Here is an 18,429-nt window from a genome sequence, read left to right as displayed (position 1 = left end):
CTGCTGCTTAAACTCTATGGAGAAAAGCTCGATCGGCATCTGGGTGCCAAACAAAGAGACACATGGAAGGAACGAGTCAATAAATGGCTCTACAAAGCTAAAATGGCCTCTCAGGTGGGTATCATGCTTGATACGTATACTTCCCCTTCAATCATCAGCTGGCACCTTTGAGTGAGATGTTAAGAAGGAATGGAGAGCAAGCTAGAGAGAACTGTATGGCTTTTTCACACTCGCTTGGCCGAGGTACAAATAATTCTACCAAAATCCAATCTTTGCTGCATGACTACAGAGTTGTCAAAGGATGGGCATGAGTTGGCTGGAAATAGAGATGGACTCAAGGCTAGTTGTTGACTGGATTTCATAGGCCAGATGTGGTGTATGGTATTTAGAGGATTTTTGGGAGGAGAGCATGCAAATTTTGGCTCTAATTACTTATTCTATTCGGCATATATATAGAGAAGTGAATGTTGTGGTGGATTTTTGGCCCAAAAGGGTGTGGATGGAGTGTCCTAGGAATGGACAGATTATGGGGGCCTTCCTCATTATGTGAAGGGGCTCATGAAAACTAATAAGGTAGGACTTCCTTATGTACAAGGAAAATAGATTATGTTCGTAGTTGGGCTATTTGGGGGATTGGTTTCTTTGGCAATTTATTGTTTGTAATTGTTGGATAATAAGGTTATATTGTAATCAGGGTATTCCTCCGCCAAAAGTGAGGGTTTTTCAATAAAGCTCGGACGTGCCGTCGTCCTTCTCCCAAAAAAAAAAAAAAAAAAAACTAGAGAGAACTGAACTTTGTATGCTTCAAGATAAAAATGATGATGATTGATATTGTCCCAAAGATGGACTTGATAAATTTCCTATCCTCTTTTGGCAACTTTGTGATGCAATAGCTTGGGATTCCAAAATAAGAAACTAGAAGACAGAGGATACAGTTGCTTTGTTGGCATGAACAGAGTGGAGGGAGAGTTGGGCCTTGTTTGGATAAAAAAATATCAACTTTTTCAAATTTCAAAATAAAAATTATATTAAAAAATTATATTGTAATAATATTTTATTCAACTTTCAACTCTTATATTTTCTCATCTCAACTCAATATGTGTAGATGGTTGTTGCTTAGAGAACCCCAGCCAGAGTAGTGAAGGAGGGGTGGTAAGGAATGATGGAAAGGGAACAACTGTTTGACTGCTTTTTGCCCACTACTATGGTGAGGGGACCAACATAGGGCCGAAAGTGAAAGCCCTTTCGGGATGGGCTATAGCTATGTTTCTAATTTTGAAGGAACTTGTTCAGGGATGTCTGAAAATAATCTCATCTCATTTTATCTCATTTTATTCCTAAATATCATTAAAATATAAATACTTTCAAATTAATCGTTACAACTTTTTCAAACTAATCATTATAACTTTTTCAAATTTTCAAACAAAAAATAAAAAATAATTAAAAATTAAAAATCTCAAAACAAAAATAATATTAAAAAAAATATTCTAACAATATTTTAACATTATAATATTTTTTATTCAATTTTTTCTCTCTCATTTTCTAAAACCCAATAAATACTTAACTCAAACTATCTCACTATTATTCACAAACTATCTTACTACTATTCACAAAATTCTCATCTCAAGATGGCTGGTTTGGAGGGTGAGATGAGAATTTTTGGTTTTAGATGAAAGTTTAAAATATTATTTTTTAATATTATTATTATTTTAGAAGTTGAAAAAGTTGAATTGAGATTTGAAAAAGTTAAATTTTTTTATTTTATTTTATATGGGGATTTGAAAAATACGTAATGATGAGATGAGATGAGATGAGATGAGAATTTTATGTTTTATCTTGTGTCCCAAACCGTCACAAAGTAGTAATAGATTGGTTGCTTGGGCATGGTGGCTACCCCTAGTACATATGGGAGCACTGATAGTTGATCTTTAAGGCAGGTTCTCCCTTAGTTTCCATCATGTCTATTGAGAGGTTAATCGAGTTGTAGATGGTCTGAGAAAACTAGGAGCCCAAGGAGAGGTTCAAAATCTTGATAGTTGGAATGACTTGCCACGAGAGGTAAGAGGAGCTTTAGTCACTATAAAAAATCAGGTTTTTTCCAGTAGTACTAGTACTATTTAATAGGGCTAGAATTCCTCATATTTGTTTTAAATGACTATGGTAATGTATAGAAATAAGATTGGATGTTATGAGGTTGTTGGTATTCCTTAACCACAAGTGATGGAGTTTAATAAAAGAGTAATATTACATATAGTCATAGAGTGTACAAGAGCCGTACAATCGTTTTGAAAAAATCGGAGTCCACTATTAAAAAATTAGTTTTTTTTTATGTAGGTCTCTTATTTACTCACTCTTTTTAAAGAGTTTGTGTGGCGATTGCACACTTCACAACTGTAAATATCATTTCTCTTAATAAAATCCTCCCGTATTTTGTTCTTTTAAAAAACCGTAAGTTATAGATAAGTAAAACCTCACCCTAAAATGATCAAACTAAATACAAACATACATGTTCATTTGAAAAATTGCTTGCAAACTAAAATATTAATTTTTTCTTCTATACTTGGACAAACTAAAATACTATTCATATATCTTTATATATTATGTAGAACTTATTACGGTAAATTAAGTCAAAAATAAAAACATCGATCGCTATAAGTTAAAACAATTAACTTTTAAAATGTATTGTTCATGCAAAAATTGAATAGTTTTGCTTTATCACATCCCCATAATTCAAACTCAAAAATAAAAATATCGCTATAAATTAAAACAATTGACTCTTAAAATGTATCGTATAAGTGAATTTGCACCCTAGATTAACAAAGCTTACACATATCGACTCACAAATATTAAATATGTGAAATATGTGTATATATTTTTAAAAAAATTATGACTTCCTTAAACTTTACACATACCGGTACATTTTTTAAATTGCACCCATTGGTGAGTATGTGGCTTTGCCACTCTCTGAACATCCGCTCGATCTCTTTATCTTCTGTTTATCCTCTGTTGTTACCTACCTTCCTACTTAGACCCACTTTTGAGAATAAAGTAACTAGGTTCAACCCATCGTTAAAAATAAAGGAAGAGATAAAGACAAAATTCTAGCCCAGAGATAAAGTCGATAAGGGATAAGGCAAATTGAATCAAACTCCTAAAAAGAAAATATGTTCACAAGGCAAGTCGAACTCAATTACTCCAAAGAAGGAAATAGATCTTTATAAAAAGAGGAGATCTCTACAAATTAATAGGCTCTCTACATACCACCACGCACAATGACTCCAAATGATCTTCTATCAAGGGAGGTATCGTCTTCAACCTCCCGAAACTCTTTATTCTTCTATTGTATTGTGAGACATGTGAGGCCATGAGAGATTATAAAATTGCCCGTTATAGTGGATTTCACCCCAAACAACCCGTGGGCGTAGGCATTACACCGAACCACGTAAATCTTTGTGCCTCTTTTTATTTATTTTTATTTACTGACACCCCAACCATATCGACACCCCAATCATCTTCGTGGGCTGGGGATGAGTGTTTCCTCCATTTTGGTCTGTTGTGCGATTTTTGCCATTAACAGTTGACACCGTCTGTGGGATCGATTTATTGATTCTTTGTATCGGAAGTGAGAGAAGGAGATTCCCTAACTTATGACACGTCACCAAAGAAGCAGATAAGTGTCCCGTTTCTTTCTGTGTTATCTTTCATGTGGGTTTTAATTCAATGAAAATTGTCAGTAAAAAAAATAAATAAATAAAAGCATGTGCAGGACACATCGTGGACTGTGCACGTAAGGCACACACTATGCATGCAATGCACAGTAGGCACCGTGCACCCAATGGCGCACGTTGGCGAGCATGAGGACCCACCACCACCTCTGCGTGGAGCCGGTAAAGGTCGGCTGCTCTGTAGGACACGAAGATAAGTAGGCGACAAGCTCCACTTGGCTTCCTTCCAGCGCACACCAGAGACATAAACTCCAAAATTGAGCCGCGAGAACAGACAAACGAGAACATGGAGTTGGAGAACTAGATAAATGACCATTTCACTCACCAGTCATACATAATTAACACTGCTCGGACGCCTAGTCCCAATGCATGCAAACAAAATGAAGAGGATAGTGAGTGGGACAAGTCTCAACAAAAATCATCCAGGGACGAATAAGTTCCACTATGCAAAAAATCATTCAGCAACGAACAATTTCAGTTAAGGAGGAAATGAAAGCATCAATTGAATGACCCTGGTTCTGTGAGAGTCCCAATGGCTGCATGCCTCGAGTACCTAATTCACCAAAAATCATCTGCATGACGCAAAACACCAACTACAAAGTCCATCTCAAGCACCATTCAGACATTTTAAGTTGTTATCATCATAATAGATTGCTTGGTACCATAGGCACCCCAGAACTTCATTATTGCCAAAGCATGGCTGCCCACAAGCCTCATCGGCGCACCTCAAACCATCATCACACTCTAGCAAAACAATTCAGGTTTAGAAATCTCACACTTGTGGTGTGGATTATCTATACTAACTGGTTTGACTTTTTAGCATGATTAAGCATCTCCTTCAATAAAAGCCGAGTCACTGAACTCACCGCGAACAACGTGCAAATAAAAGCCGAGTCACTGACTCGCCACGAACCAACAGGTAAGATAAGTCACTTGACTACCTTACCTCTCTCGCGCCCAATAGGTGCGAAAGTCACTTGGCTGCCCAACCTCTCTCACGCCCAACTAGTGGGACAAGCTACTTGACTAACTACCTGACCTCTCTCGCGAACCAACAAGCAACACCCACCTTCACAAATGTTAACCCCTTTACAACATGTTTCTACCTGAATGACCATGTATTTTAGGGTTTACAAATCCAATCACTAACTACATGCAGTGCCATTTTTCCTATTGTGGTATCAATTTTCCTTCGCTACGGCTACATGATAGAAGCCTGGCCTCCTTTATGTCAAGCCAGAGAGTAGCGGCTCTTCCTACACTGTAGTCTATCATTGACTGTTTGTTATGATGGTAACTTATCAAGATCTCAACCTGAGATCTTATTTCTCAAAGCAATCCATCCATCTGTGGGTCTAATCCAAATATGAAAGATTGTTGTTCCCACGATCCCCTTCGTGACCCAGTTGGCCAAGAAGACATTCATGAACCGCCCCAATTTTTGTGTCCATTTCTCTGTTTTTTAATGTTTCTTCCATCCAGCATTGTATATATTCATGACTGTACAAGGGTAATTGTTGGGATTTTAAAAGTCCTGGACTTTCGTTAAAATCATAGAGTCAAACCCAAGAGAGCCCAAAATGGTAATTTGAGAAGCTTGAAAAATTGTCAGGTAGCCAAGCGAAGAATAAGAAGCAGATGAGAGGGGTTGGCGCATATGACATATGACCGTTAGGTTATACCTAAGAATCAAACTATTAAAACTCCCGGGAAAGTACTTTCTGTGAAAGGATTTGGTCCTAAAACAAGCGAACCCACCCATGCACCCATCTTTCAAAAGTGAGATTAGTGTTGTGCATATGTTTTGCCTTTTTGTGCTTGAGTTTCAATGGAGCAAACGAACAATGGTATTGGTTATCCTTCTCCATCATCATCACCTCCAACACCTCCCTCACCACTTCCCATCAGTGTAGGACCAGGCAACCAAAAATACATCTTCTCTTCATCTCCATCAGCTTCCCCTCCCTTCTCACCCCATTCTTCAAGCCATACATCGGCAGAGAATCTCCCTCTTTTGCATGCTAAACTGTCCGCTACTGCACTGCCAGTGGCATTGGCATTCTCATTGGATCGTCGTCGAGACCCGGATGATTTGGATTCCAAGACCTCTTGCCTTGAAGACATGTAAGCCTTTCGGTCTCATTTTAATCTTTCCAATGCATTATGTACAGAATTTCAGCTAGAAAATCTCATCTTTTTTCCCCATTGCATTCATCTCCATTTTTCGCTATCAAATCTCTCTTTTTCCAGCCCCTCATAAGGTTTCAGATCAGTGTCCATATTTCAAATTGAGCTTGAATTTGCATCGATTAACACTTTCGACTTCTCAAACAAATCAAATTAACTCATTGATTTCGTAAAGGTTTCGATGACCCGAGAATTTCACCTGCGCGGAGCATAAGATAGGTCATTACATAGGATGCTTTTGGAAGCTTTTTGACTGTTAGGTATTGCATTTGAACTTCCTTTTAGACATCCAAAGCATGCACCAAACAGTCAAATGTAGACGAAACAGAAAAAGACAATTAATGTTGTGTAGGACAGATCATTACAAGGTAGCTAGAATAGCTATATGTGCATATTGACTACCTATTGATTGCTACACATCTCCATGGAAACAGGCTCAAATGGTTTATAGAGAAATGCTGCAGATGCTGTTCCAGGCCTCTCTGAAAATTTTCAAATCCCACGCAAATTGTTGAAAATTTGGAAGCAGTACACAACGCAAAGTCCGTCCCCATGCCAGGATATAAAGAGCACTAACATAAATTCTAACGCATTACAAATCCTGTTTTCTTTCTTTGTTTTTTTTTTTTTTTTTTTTTTTTTGGTATACAAACCTCAATTGATTGTCTCCATTTTAGAGGATCTTTGTTAGCTCCATTTATGAAATCCACGGTCAATGGATGAAGCAATGTGAAATTTTTATTGAGACGTCCCAAATGCTTGGGAATCATATTGATTTAACCATTCTCTCTCTCTCTCTCCTGATTCCGACCTACCCAATACCCTCAAATGTAACTGGAACTATGTGTGCAAGGTGGTTTTTTATTTAGAGCATAGGTTTCTCATTCTTAACACAATTTTCAATTTTCTTACCATTATTAGCAATGAAAATGCCAGATGCTATATCATTATTCCACCATCATCTCACTTTCCTGGCGTGACAATGTTTAGCAACCCTTTGATAATTTTTTGTCAAAACAGAGATAAAAATCCAATGGTCATTAAGCTCTGCCACAGCAACCAAGTGTAATAATAGAGGGATTGTGGCATAATTGATAAGGTAACCCAATTTTCAATACACTGAACCAATTCCCCCATATTCAAGACTTTCCTTTTTTTCAACTGAATAGTTTGCCAATTGGCAACTTCCGATATGAAGATGTAATGACATCATGGTCATTTGGGAAGTCTCAATACACTGAGACAAGAAAGGCATAGTCATGCATCACATAGACCGTGAGCTGGAATGACATCAAGTGCAGAACTTATTTATAGAGAGACAAAATGGAAAAGCATACTGCCAATTTTAAAAAACAAAAAACATGGTACTTTCGAAGTAAAAATTAGACAACATGTACGAGTTCTCACCCAAAAATATGAGAATTACTGCCCCAATCATATATTTGGGTGCACCAATGGCCACCGAAAAGAGATAGAAGCGATAAGAAGAATAAGATAAAACAGACAGCATTATTGCATCACTGTGGGTTTTGCTGTCTCTGTTGGGGAAAATTGGGAAGATTCTGTTGCGTGTTCTGAAGTGCTACCATACCAGGTTGTAGATTCTGCGCATTCGGTTGCATATTACCAAATGCAGTTTGTGAACCATGTTGCTGTTGTTGCTGCTGCTGTTGTATTGGCATCATACCACTAGGATTGGCTGCTCCCATATTAAACACTACAAGAAAAACCCCAGTTTGCATTTTAAGCCTACTTAGTCTACATCCATATTGACACGAATATTCACATAGAAACATAACTAGGAGATAATTCATACTCTGATCACTCAAAATTTGGGAAGCATGACTTCGCTGGGGATTGCTACCAGATAATCCAAACTGACAGTAATTAAGCAGAAGAGAAGTCATCATAACATAATTGAATGAAAACTAACAATACAATGCAAACATAGACATATATTTAGTAAACCTATCTAGAACAGGCACAATAAAGGTTAGCTACTCAGTGCCACTGATGCAGGACAAGAAATGAGAAGACTAGGAAGAAAGAGAAAATAAAAGTCAAAGAGGTTGGAGAGGAGAAGCTTGGGAATGAGAGAGAAGAAAGGGGGAAAAGAGAGAAAAGGGGGAGGGAAAGAAAAACAATTTCTCAATAAATTTAATTCCATTCAAAATTGAATCTGGAACACAAGGGATGTTTAAAATTTTCGAATAGACTAACATGTGTCCTAATATAATTAGGACTAATAGACTCCTAAAATAAGAATTCGAGTAACAGAAAATTTTAAATAAACTCGTAATCTAACTAGACCCTAACTGAACCCTAATCTTAATTGGATTCTATCAGGCTTATTTATTGAATTACAATGTAAAAAGATAAATAAAATAACAACCTAATCTAAATAAACCAAAAGTCACCTCTAAAATTCATCCCCCATTATTCCCCCCTGCTTTGAAAAAACTTGTCCTTGAGTTTCGAAATCCCAAAAGGTGGAAAAAAAGGCCCATGGCATCACAGCTTTGAGAAAAACGCTAGGCCTGGACCATGAATGGACACAGGCTGGATGATTCTTTGGACCTTCCACAAAACTGGTCTTGTGCTTGTTATTGGACTTCCATTAAAACCGATAAAAATTTTGCCAAAACGAAAGGGAAATGACGTGAATACTAGCACCCTGAATTTCTTTGTTTTATGTGACCTGCTGCCCATAAAGCAAGACCTTTCTTCCTTTGTTCTTCTCTGTCACAGAACAAGTGAACCACTTCTTCAACTTTTCTTCTTCTCTAAAGCTTTCATGCAAAAACAAAAACCACCATATTTGGCACCTAGTGAAATTCCTCCCCTTGTGAGATGCAATTGGTTTCTCCAAAAAAAAATCTCCGCTTCTTCAATGGATAGCTGATGCTCTGTAACGTCTCTGGTGCTGCTAAGAAAATGCTAGGCAATGCGTGTGGAGGCACTTTCATGATTGATGGCAGCATAAAGGAGAGAACAGTTGAGGTGCTTGAGTTTCAGTAATGTAGATGCAGTGGCAGCCAGTGAGTCGATTGTGAATCTAGGCATAAAGGAGAGAACAGTTGAGGTGCTTGAGTTTCAGTAATGTAGATGCAGTGGCAGCCAGTGAGTCGATTGTGAATCTAGGCAAATCCTGATTTCTATGTGGGATTGTATCTCTTATGCTTCTGGTATTTTTGGAACCTGTATCTGTTTGTTTGTGGGAAAGAGGATTATGGATTGAGTTGTGAAAGGGTTTCTGTGGGTACATGGTAGTAGCAGCTGGATGGAAGCACAATGGTCTGTTGGGAATTTTTTTTTTTTCATTAGTTTCTTCTTCTTCTTCTTCTTCTTCTTCTTCTTCTTCTTCTTCTTTTTTAATTTCAGTGTGGTTCATATTGCTGAATTCTGATAGGTTGGCAGTGCTTGGGTTGCACATGGGTTTTGCTGGTTTTTTTTTTTTTTTTTTTTTTTTTTTTTTTTTTTTTTTTTTTTTTTTTCCAGATTTGGGTGGCAGGGATATTGTGGTGGCTACCAATTGACTATCGGATGAGTCATGATGTTTGCCAATTGGGTTATTTTCTTTAAAACGGGGATTTGTTTATTTAAGTGTGGCTTGTGGGTTTTTATCGATTAGTGTTTTGGGTGCGGGTGATGCTCTCTGGAGGTGAAGAAGATACGTTTTCTGTGGCGGATGTTGGATGGATCATGATGGTTGAGTGTTGTTGCAGCTGTTTGGATGGTGGATGGGTTAACGGAGGGTATATCAGACATGCAAAAATCTGGAGAGCTGTGCGGGTGGTGGTAGTGAAATTCTGTGGCGTGTGAGAAAATTGAATGCTGTAGACCTTGGGATCTCGCCACTGCTGATAGAAAGCAACAGCAATGCTCTCACACCAAAACTAATAAGTGAGAAGAAAGTTGGAAGAAGAGAAGAAGGCAAGGGTGAAGAAGCCAAAAGAGGGAGGAGGAAGAAGCTCGGGAAAGAGAGAATTGAGGGAGAGGGAGAGAGCCACTTTTTAAATAAATTTTATTCCATTCAAAATCTGAATCCATTGGGAGCACAAAAAAGGTTTATTTAGATTACCGATCAAAAAAAAAAGAGAGAGGTTTATTTAGATTAAAAGGTGTCCTAATATAATTAGGACTTTATTATTAAATCATATAAATAGAAAAAAAAATTAAATAAAAGATAAAATTTCAAATGAACTCCCAATCTAAACTAGACTCTGAATAAACCCTAATCCTAATTGAATTCTAATATGTTTTTTTTATTGGCACCAGGTGTCCAAGAACAAAGTCCTGACTAATCTCAGGTGTGCACAGGCCCTCGACAAAGAGTTTCTTCTAATATGCTCATTTATTAAATACAAAATAATAAGATAAATTAACAGCCTAACCTAAATAAACTAAAAGTCAACTGATTCTAAGATTCATCTTGCATCAGCCATGCACTGACAGGCCCCCTGCCTCTAGTCAATGAATGAACTACCCAAAATTCATCAGGGAAGAAAAGCAGATTGGGTATGTGCGTACATCAACACAACGAAATCACAGAAGTCATGGTCATGTCTATGATAAACGTTACAGTAATCATTTTCTGTTTTAGCAAAACTGAGTATATATGGTTCCAACATATTCAGTATGTCGTTTTTTTGACAAGTCAGTATGTCAAAACTCAATATGTCAAAACTGATTATATGGTTCCAAACTCCAAGAACGGTTGCTAGGCATGGAGAAACGAGCAACGAAACCTCCCCATTTTTCTTTTTCCTTCTCATTTGCAAATCAAGAAAACAAAAAGGGAAACAATATTGGCTATGCAATTTGGAAGCACACCTGCATCCGTGGTATAAGTGATTGCGATGACATAGTCGCCGAAATGTTTGGAATCTGAAACAGGACATACAAAATGAAAGTCAAGGTGTCAAAGATGCTGTCATAGAGGATAAAAGAAAACAGCTTCAGCCAAGGGAGAACAAAAGAACACCATGAAACAGGGAAATAGTTGAGCTTCAAAATATACAAATAGATCCACAATGTGAGTGAACAAGCAATACAGATCCCTATTTATTTCAAGGAACTAATACTAAACATTCTCTATAACTGATAAAAACGTCTTGAAGAAAACAGAGGCATAGAAACCAGAAAGCACATGATATCAACCACTGCATGGAGAGAAGTAAAAGACTGCCAATATTTGGGGGTAGTGCTACTTTTTTTCTTTTTTCTATAAATGAACAAAAACAGATTTTTGGAATAAGAAATCAAAAAAATCAGTCGGCAAATACAGCTCAAAAACCAAAATTAAGATAATCTAAAAAGTCAAAGAAAGAAATAAAAAATGTAAATAAAAAGGGATCTGTAACCCATCTGAAGGAAACTTAAGACGAAATTCAACTTGAATTCTCCCAGGGACTTCTTTCTCTAAACCTCCAAAAGTCCTCTGATTTCTCCAACCAAATATACGCACTACAAGAGACATGAGGGGGTATGCTCTCACACCCCAACTTCCAACCCCAAACATAACTCAGTTACTTATTTGGGTTTTAACCTAATGCAATAGTGCTACTATAGCATATGATATTTTGTTCAAGAGATATCATTAAGGTATTAACATAGAAAAATGATATTTGCAGTCTTAGGGTGTGCAAGACCCACGCACTCCATTTGAAAAAAGTAAGTCAATCTGGAACACATGAAAAAATTATTTTTTTAATGGTGGACCCCTTTTTTTTCAAAATGAGTACACGGGGCTCGCACACCCTAGGACTGTATAGCATTACTCATTAACATATCCTCCAGCTGAAGTATTAATTAACACATCAGTTCCCAAATTTTTTAGCATGAAAATAAAAGATTTAGACCATTTGGTAAATATTTACTCCATGCCATTTTCTTTCTATTTTCATCAACTCTACCCTTTTTTTTTTTTTTTTGATAAGTAACCTGAAGGATTCCCTCAACTCTACCCTTTTGATGACACAAATTAATTATTTCACATTTAAATAGCCATTGCCTTCCAAATCTACTTTCCAAAACAATAAAGGTGATATTATTAATACTTCTCTATGTTAAGATTGGGATAATTTATGAAAGTCATACTGTGACATCCCCACATGGATGGAGTACAAAATTTATGCCAAGAACACATTAGATCCAAAGAAAATCTCCATAATGAGTAGCCCTTTAACAGAATATAGTCTCAAGCATAAATAGAGCAATATAAAACATTTAAATAAATATAGAGGCTACAACCCAGTCGATCTGAAATGGGCATTTGCCCTGTAAAGCTGAGAGATCAAAAGGGCATTTGCCCTATAACGGTGATAGAATGAAACACTACAAATCTGATAATGTTTTACGCAACCAGCACATTCACAACCAGAAAACATCACATCAAAATAAAATATAAATTATTCAGTGAACTATGTACAAGAAAGCCTTTTGAGAGTGCTAGTGGACACAAAGTATCCTGCTTGGGAGGGATTGGGAGGGCTTGAGGAGTTTTCTCTCGTTTTACTAGATTAATGTTGGGTAATGGGTCAAAGATTTGTTTTTGGCATGATGTGTGGCGTGTTGATCAATCCTTGAAAGATGCCTTCCTGGAGCTATTCAAAATTTGACCAATTGTACTCAAGTGGGGTGGGTCAAAATCTTGTCAGATAAAATGGTGAGGCAAATCTGAAAAAGGGGTTATCAAAGTAAAGTCATTTTATAATGTGTTGTGTGCCTGTGATATGTTCCCTTTACCCTAGAAGCTCATTTGGAGGATAAGACTCCCCATAGAGTGAATTTCTTCATTCAGACAGCGGCTTTAAGTGAGTTCTTAACTTGGATAATGTAAGGAAGCGGGAGGTTACAGTGATCAATTGGTGTTGCATGTGTAAGAAGAGTGAAGAAAGTGTATCATTTTCTATTTCATAATGAGGTAGCTAGAATTTTATGGAACATAGCCTTTGGCTTGTTCAGAAAGATTGGATTATGCCTCCCTGAGTGGTGGAACTTCTAGTATGTTGGAAAAGGCAGTTTTAGCCATCAGTGCACACTATAATGGAGAATTCTTGCTTCTTGTAATGTATTTGGAGGAAAAGAAATGCACAGAGTTTTAATGACTGTAACAAATCAGTGATGGAACTCAAGATAGTAGACAAGAGGTAACACCTATTTAGGAGGGTGCATTGGAAACAAGAAAATCATGAACATTGAGGCCATTAAAATCAATAGCTATGGCCCATAGAAATAAACTCCTAATTAAAAAAGATCTAAGTTCCTCTAGTGTGCGCTCTATCTTCGAACATCTGGTCATTTCACTCCTTCTACAAGCACCACAGAATACAGATAGGAACCATCTTCCACACAGCTTTAATATGTGGAATACCTCCTATGTTTGTCCAGCTGGCCAACAACGCAGCCACTGTGGCAGGCATTACCCAAGCAAAGCCCTATTCTGCAGAACACTTCATCCCATAATGCTCTAGCAACCTCACAATGCAGTAAGAGGTGATCCACACCCTCGCCATTTTTCTTACACATGCAGCACCAATCTACTATGATCACCCTGCGTTTTCGCAAATCATCCGTCATCAAAATCTTACCCAAAGAAGTTGTCCAAGCAAAGAATGCCTCTTTGGGAGGCGCCTTACTTTGCCAAATCCTTCTCCATGGAAACTAATTGCTCTGCGGCTGTGTGAGAGACTCATAGAAAGAGCAAACCGAAAATGTACCTTTACGTCCGGGTATCCACCACAACGTGTCAGTGCCTTGAGTGCTCGGTTTCATGGAGTACAAGAGACTAAAAAAGCCCTCAAAGCTGCCAATTTCCCAATCCTGGGCCGCCCTAGTGAAGTTGATGTTCCATTGGATTTGATCCCTAGATATCTTCATAAGATCAGCCATTAAAGCTTCTTTCTCACATGAAAGCCAGAAAACTGAAGGGAACAAGTCTTTTAGGGCATTATTCCCACACCATAGATCACTCCAGAATTTAATTCTAGTGCCATCTCCCCCCACAAGTCTTGTATGACTATTAAAGACCCCCCACCTAGTCTAATATGCTTCCAAACTCCCACCCCATTAGCCTCACATATCTCTCTAGTGCACCAATCCCCCCACAAACCTTCATATTTACAGCCAATCACCGATTTCCATAGGGCTTCCGGATCCATATTATATTGCCACAAGCATTTCCCGAGTATAGCCCAATTGAAAATCCTTAGGTTTTTAATGCTCAACCCTCCAGTGGATAATGGAGAGCATACCTTGTCCCAACAGAGTAGATTGAATTTAAAGTCATCCCCCATGCCGCTCCAAAAGAAGTCACGATGAAGTTTCTCACTCTCGGTCGCCACACTTGCTGGAATTGGGAATAGGGATAGAAAATACATTGGTAAATTAGACAAGGTACTCTTGATTAAGGTGATCCTGCCACCTTTCGACAAATACAGCCTTTTCCAACCTGTCAATCTACGTTCTATCTCCTTGATCACCGTATCCCTGATTGATGTAGCCCTTGAGGCAGCCCTAGCGGAAGGCCAACGTATTTCAAACTCAAGTCATCATTTCTTATACCTTTTATTAATTTTTTTATTATTTTTTTATAGGTAACTTGTACCTTTTATCGTTGGATAGTGGCCCAAAATAGTACAGCTTTTTGTATCTCTTTGAAAGAATTGTTAAGAGCTCTTTTATTTTGCTAGTTAGATAGATCTCTTGTATACTTCTAGTGTGAGTACATTTTTCTCATATTAATAAAATTGGTTCTTACCTATACAATAAAAAAAACATTTGAAAATAAAATCTTAATAGCGATATAAGATTTTTTAGCCTAGAAAATGGGCAAAAATCTACCGAGAAGCAAAACTAAAATGTGCTTCTTGAATAGAGAGGAAAATATCATAAAAAAAGAAAATGCAGGTCAAGAAATGTCTAGTGTGGATGGCAGCTGGCAGTGAGGCAGACCATGAAATATGAAAGAAAACAAAATTTAACCAACAGCATAGGGCATGTAATACTGCTAAGAGTCTTTCCCCTATGATGGAACAGACTCAACGAGTCACTTCTCCAACAATGCAATTGCCAAGAGATGAATAGGATAGGGAACTAAGCCCATGTTTAAGTAATGAGATGAGATGAAAATTTTGTGAATAGTAGTGAAATGGTTTGTGAATAGGGGTGAAATGGTTTGAGTTAGGATGTTTTATTGGGTTTTGGGAAATGAGAGAGAAAAAGTAAAATAAAAATATTATAAAGTTAAAATATTGTACGAATATGATTTTTTTAATATTATTTTTGTTTTGAAATTTGAAAAAGATGTATTGTTTTTTGTGTTTTGTTTGGAAGTTTGGGAAAGTTGTAATGATTAGATGAAAAAGTTGAAGATTTTAAATTGAAAAGTGTTTTGTGTTGAGTGATGTTTGGAAAGAAAATTATGAAAAGTTTTAAGATGAGATGTTTCTCATCTCATCCAAGTGTCCAAACATGGCCTAAGCGTCTCAGCCACTTTAGATTAATCCAAAGACATGTTCTCCATGCTGTCTGCTGTAGTACATTATAAGAGCTACAACATGAAATTAAATAAAATTATAGTTCAAATGAAGGAAAGTGAATAAATGAAAAGACTTGAATATCCAACCATTTGCGTATTTGATGTCGCCTGAGCTGCATTAAACAATGCACTATTAGCATTGCCAGAAAACTGACTTAAGTGGCGATTCATCTGATTTCCCTGGTTAAGTTGGCTTTGACCAATGCCATGCTGGACATGTCCTGAAGGCAACTGCCTCTGAAACTGCTGGTGCCCCATTGCTTGAGAAAATTGCATCTGATTTTGGCCATGTAACTGAGAATAAATCATTTTTTTATCTGTGAAACCAATAAAAAAGATTTGGAGAATTGCAAAAAGACAGTTCTAAGTGCTTCTTGATGCATTATTGGTGCAAAGTTCCTGTGTGTTGGTTAGAACTCAAATAATATCAAGGAAAAAAATCATAAAGAACTCAAATGAAAGTCAATTCACAATCAAGATAAGTAACAAACCTTTCTTCTGCATTTAAGAATTTTATCATACTTAACAAAACCAGAATGTTAAAGCCATGTAAGTTCTATTTATGTCAGTTAAATGCACATGACCATTCAATTTAAACCACACATACATACTTACAAACAGAGAAAAAAGGTACATCCAAACAGAGAGAACCCCCCACCCCTTATCCTCCTTCATATAGTGGACCCTAAATTTCTCGAAAGACTTTGGTGGCAAGAACAACAGTAAAAAAAATGCATGTGTAAGCAATTCGATATGGTAGTGGGGGCACTGGGGGGGTGCAGGGGCCTGGCCTTTACAACAGACTTTTGCGCCAAAATAACTAATGGGAGGTTGAAAAGAGTAGCTTATGTAAGGTTACCGACTGAAACTTCTGCTGAGCCTGGCCCTGCAAATCATGCAGTTGTGGCAGCTGGTTCTGCATGAGGAATATAAATAGTCAAATGCTATCCATTTATAGAGGGTGGAAACAAAAAATCATAACATAATTATCAATGTCAGATGCAGATTCAAACCATTCCAAATCAAACAATACAGCAGGAATTCCTAAAACGGAAAACTTTCAGAGAGATTAACATAAGACAAAACTCAAGGCTCCCAAAAACAGATTGTGATATGAGTGAGCAAGCAAGAAAGCAAGATGAATCATTAATTAATTAAGGTTTTGAATGGTGATCTTATATGCATACTCTTTCTTTTATAAGTAACATAAATTTATTCAAAGCACAAAGGGGGTGCAACCCAAGTATCCAATAGGAAACACCAAACTAGAAGGATGAAGAAAGAGCACAATTCCATAAATTCTAGAAAGCTAAGGGAACAGAAATTATTGTAGGCAAGGCCATGCACAAGGAGGATGAAACATAATGGTTCTTAATTCTAACACCGCACACTCACAACCTTCGAAGGTCTGAACATTACATTCCCACCAAATACGCCACATCAAACACAAAGAGACTATCCCTCAAACCTCTGCGTTGCTATGGCTACCAAGACGTCCCCTATAAGCAACGAATCTACTACCTCCATCAGGACATGACCCACTCAATCCCACAAGTATGGAGCACGTCGCAATACAAAATATCTGCGCTCTCTTTTTTCCCTTCTCATTCTTAATCTTTAGCCATTTCAAATTAGTTTACATTCATACGTTTCACACATTTTCAATATAATCTTTCAATATGTCCACAAAGCCCTGAAAACCTTCAGATTTCCAAAATTTTATGTTTTATCTTAAAAAGAACCAAAGTTTGCACTGAAGCTCCTTTTCCAAAAATATGTATAAATCAAAATGTTCAACCGTGCCATCATATGGTATAAGCTCTGGATGCAGCACTGGAAGCATTACTTCCCCGGGGGGGAAGAAAACATTAGAAGCATAAACAAAACTAGTGTGTAGTACTGCCCTTTCGATCAACAAAGCCAATTCAAATTAATGCATTTTAGTATAATTCCTCACCTGTGCCAGTCCTTGCATTGCAGATTGCCTGAACTGTTGCTGAGCAAGGATTTGCGGCTGATGTTGAGGTATCTGCATCAGTTTCTGCCTTTGCTGCTGCTGCTGCTGCTGCTGCTGCTGCTGAGGGGTTTGTTGCTGAGGAGATGGTGTGTTCATCATGTTTGTACCTGACCTAGGAGAATTTGCATATTGCAGCGGAGATGCAGCTGTGTTATCAAAGGAAGTAGCACTTGAGGCACCAGGAGATGCAGCTGATCTTCCAATAAGTTGTGATGCAGAAGCCTGATTAAAAAGTTTTTGGTAATGGACTAAACACACCTTCAGAAAAGAAGAGACTCTAATTTTCTCACATGGATGCAGAATATCAAGCCACAACAGATTCATACAATGTCAAACATCAATATGGAGAAAGTTGGACAGGAAAATGAGCTAATTGGGAATATTCAGTCCAAAGTCAAAACCTAAGACCAAAATCCTTGGCCAAAGATCTCCAGTTGGATCAGGCCTGGGTTGGAAAGGGCTTAAGCTGCCTAAATAACAAATACAAACATCATAACACTATACAGACAAAAACAAGCAAGAGTAAGTAAATCATGTTCGTAGGCAAATCAGCAAATTAAATTAAGAGAAAAGACACATAAGAAATACTCGGCAAGGAGGCTTCCATTTACATGTTCAGTTGTTTTCGGCCAGGCAAGATTAGCCAATGAGTGCACTCAGGAATCCTTCTCAGGTAGGCCTTGGGCTGGCCCCAACCATAATGGCTTAATGTCCATTTTGATTTGGCTGATTCCAAGGCAGGACCTCTAAACATGTAAAAAAAGGACATCAAATATGTCTTTATGGTCCTTATAATATCAATTAGATTTTATCTTTATTGATAGACAGAAAGATCCAGGCTTGGCCTTAGTTCTTGAATATTCAAGCTATTAAATAATGCAAATAAAAAAAAAAAAAGGAACAGTCATGAATCCATTTAGTTTCCATACCTTTGTTTCCCAGTTGTTGCAACAAAAGTA

At 37.4% G+C, this 18,429-nt stretch overlaps 2 protein-coding genes across 5 annotated transcripts in view; one reads left to right on the top strand and one right to left on the bottom strand.

Moving 5' to 3' along the window:
• The first annotated feature begins 5,447 nt into the window (after positions 1-5,447).
• LOC121251173 lies at positions 5,448-6,681 on the top strand. The gene is made up of 2 exons (XM_041150537.1): positions 5,448-5,849; positions 6,347-6,681. The coding sequence occupies exons 1-2, from the start codon at positions 5,554-5,556 to the stop codon at positions 6,396-6,398; spliced, it is 348 nt and encodes a 115-aa protein (XP_041006471.1). The 5' UTR covers positions 5,448-5,553; the 3' UTR covers positions 6,399-6,681.
• Positions 6,682-7,198: 517 nt separating this feature from the next.
• LOC121251147 (mediator of RNA polymerase II transcription subunit 8) overlaps positions 7,199-18,429 on the bottom strand; it is a 51,024-nt gene continuing 39,793 nt past the window's right edge. Inside the window, exons 7-12 of one of the 4 annotated variants that reach the window (XM_041150486.1) lie at positions 17,411-17,692; positions 16,313-16,369; positions 15,541-15,747; positions 10,746-10,799; positions 7,729-7,789; positions 7,199-7,629 (exon numbers count right to left, since the gene is read on the bottom strand). In XM_041150486.1, the coding sequence (XP_041006420.1) occupies positions 7,430-7,629; positions 7,729-7,789; positions 10,746-10,799; positions 15,541-15,747; positions 16,313-16,369; positions 17,411-17,692 (861 nt within the window). In that variant the 3' untranslated portion in view covers positions 7,199-7,429. The remainder of the gene's footprint in view (positions 7,630-7,728; positions 7,790-10,745; positions 10,800-15,540; positions 15,748-16,312; positions 16,370-17,410; positions 17,693-18,429) is intronic. The other 3 variants (XM_041150494.1, XM_041150503.1, XM_041150513.1) reach the window with 3 other exon arrangements.

This window comes from Juglans microcarpa x Juglans regia, chromosome 1D, assembly GCF_004785595.1.
Source record: "Juglans microcarpa x Juglans regia isolate MS1-56 chromosome 1D, Jm3101_v1.0, whole genome shotgun sequence".
Taxonomy (NCBI): Eukaryota; Viridiplantae; Streptophyta; class Magnoliopsida; order Fagales; family Juglandaceae; genus Juglans; species Juglans microcarpa x Juglans regia.
Note: the sequence above shows the minus strand (reverse complement) of the source record. Positions and strands in the feature narration are given on the sequence as shown.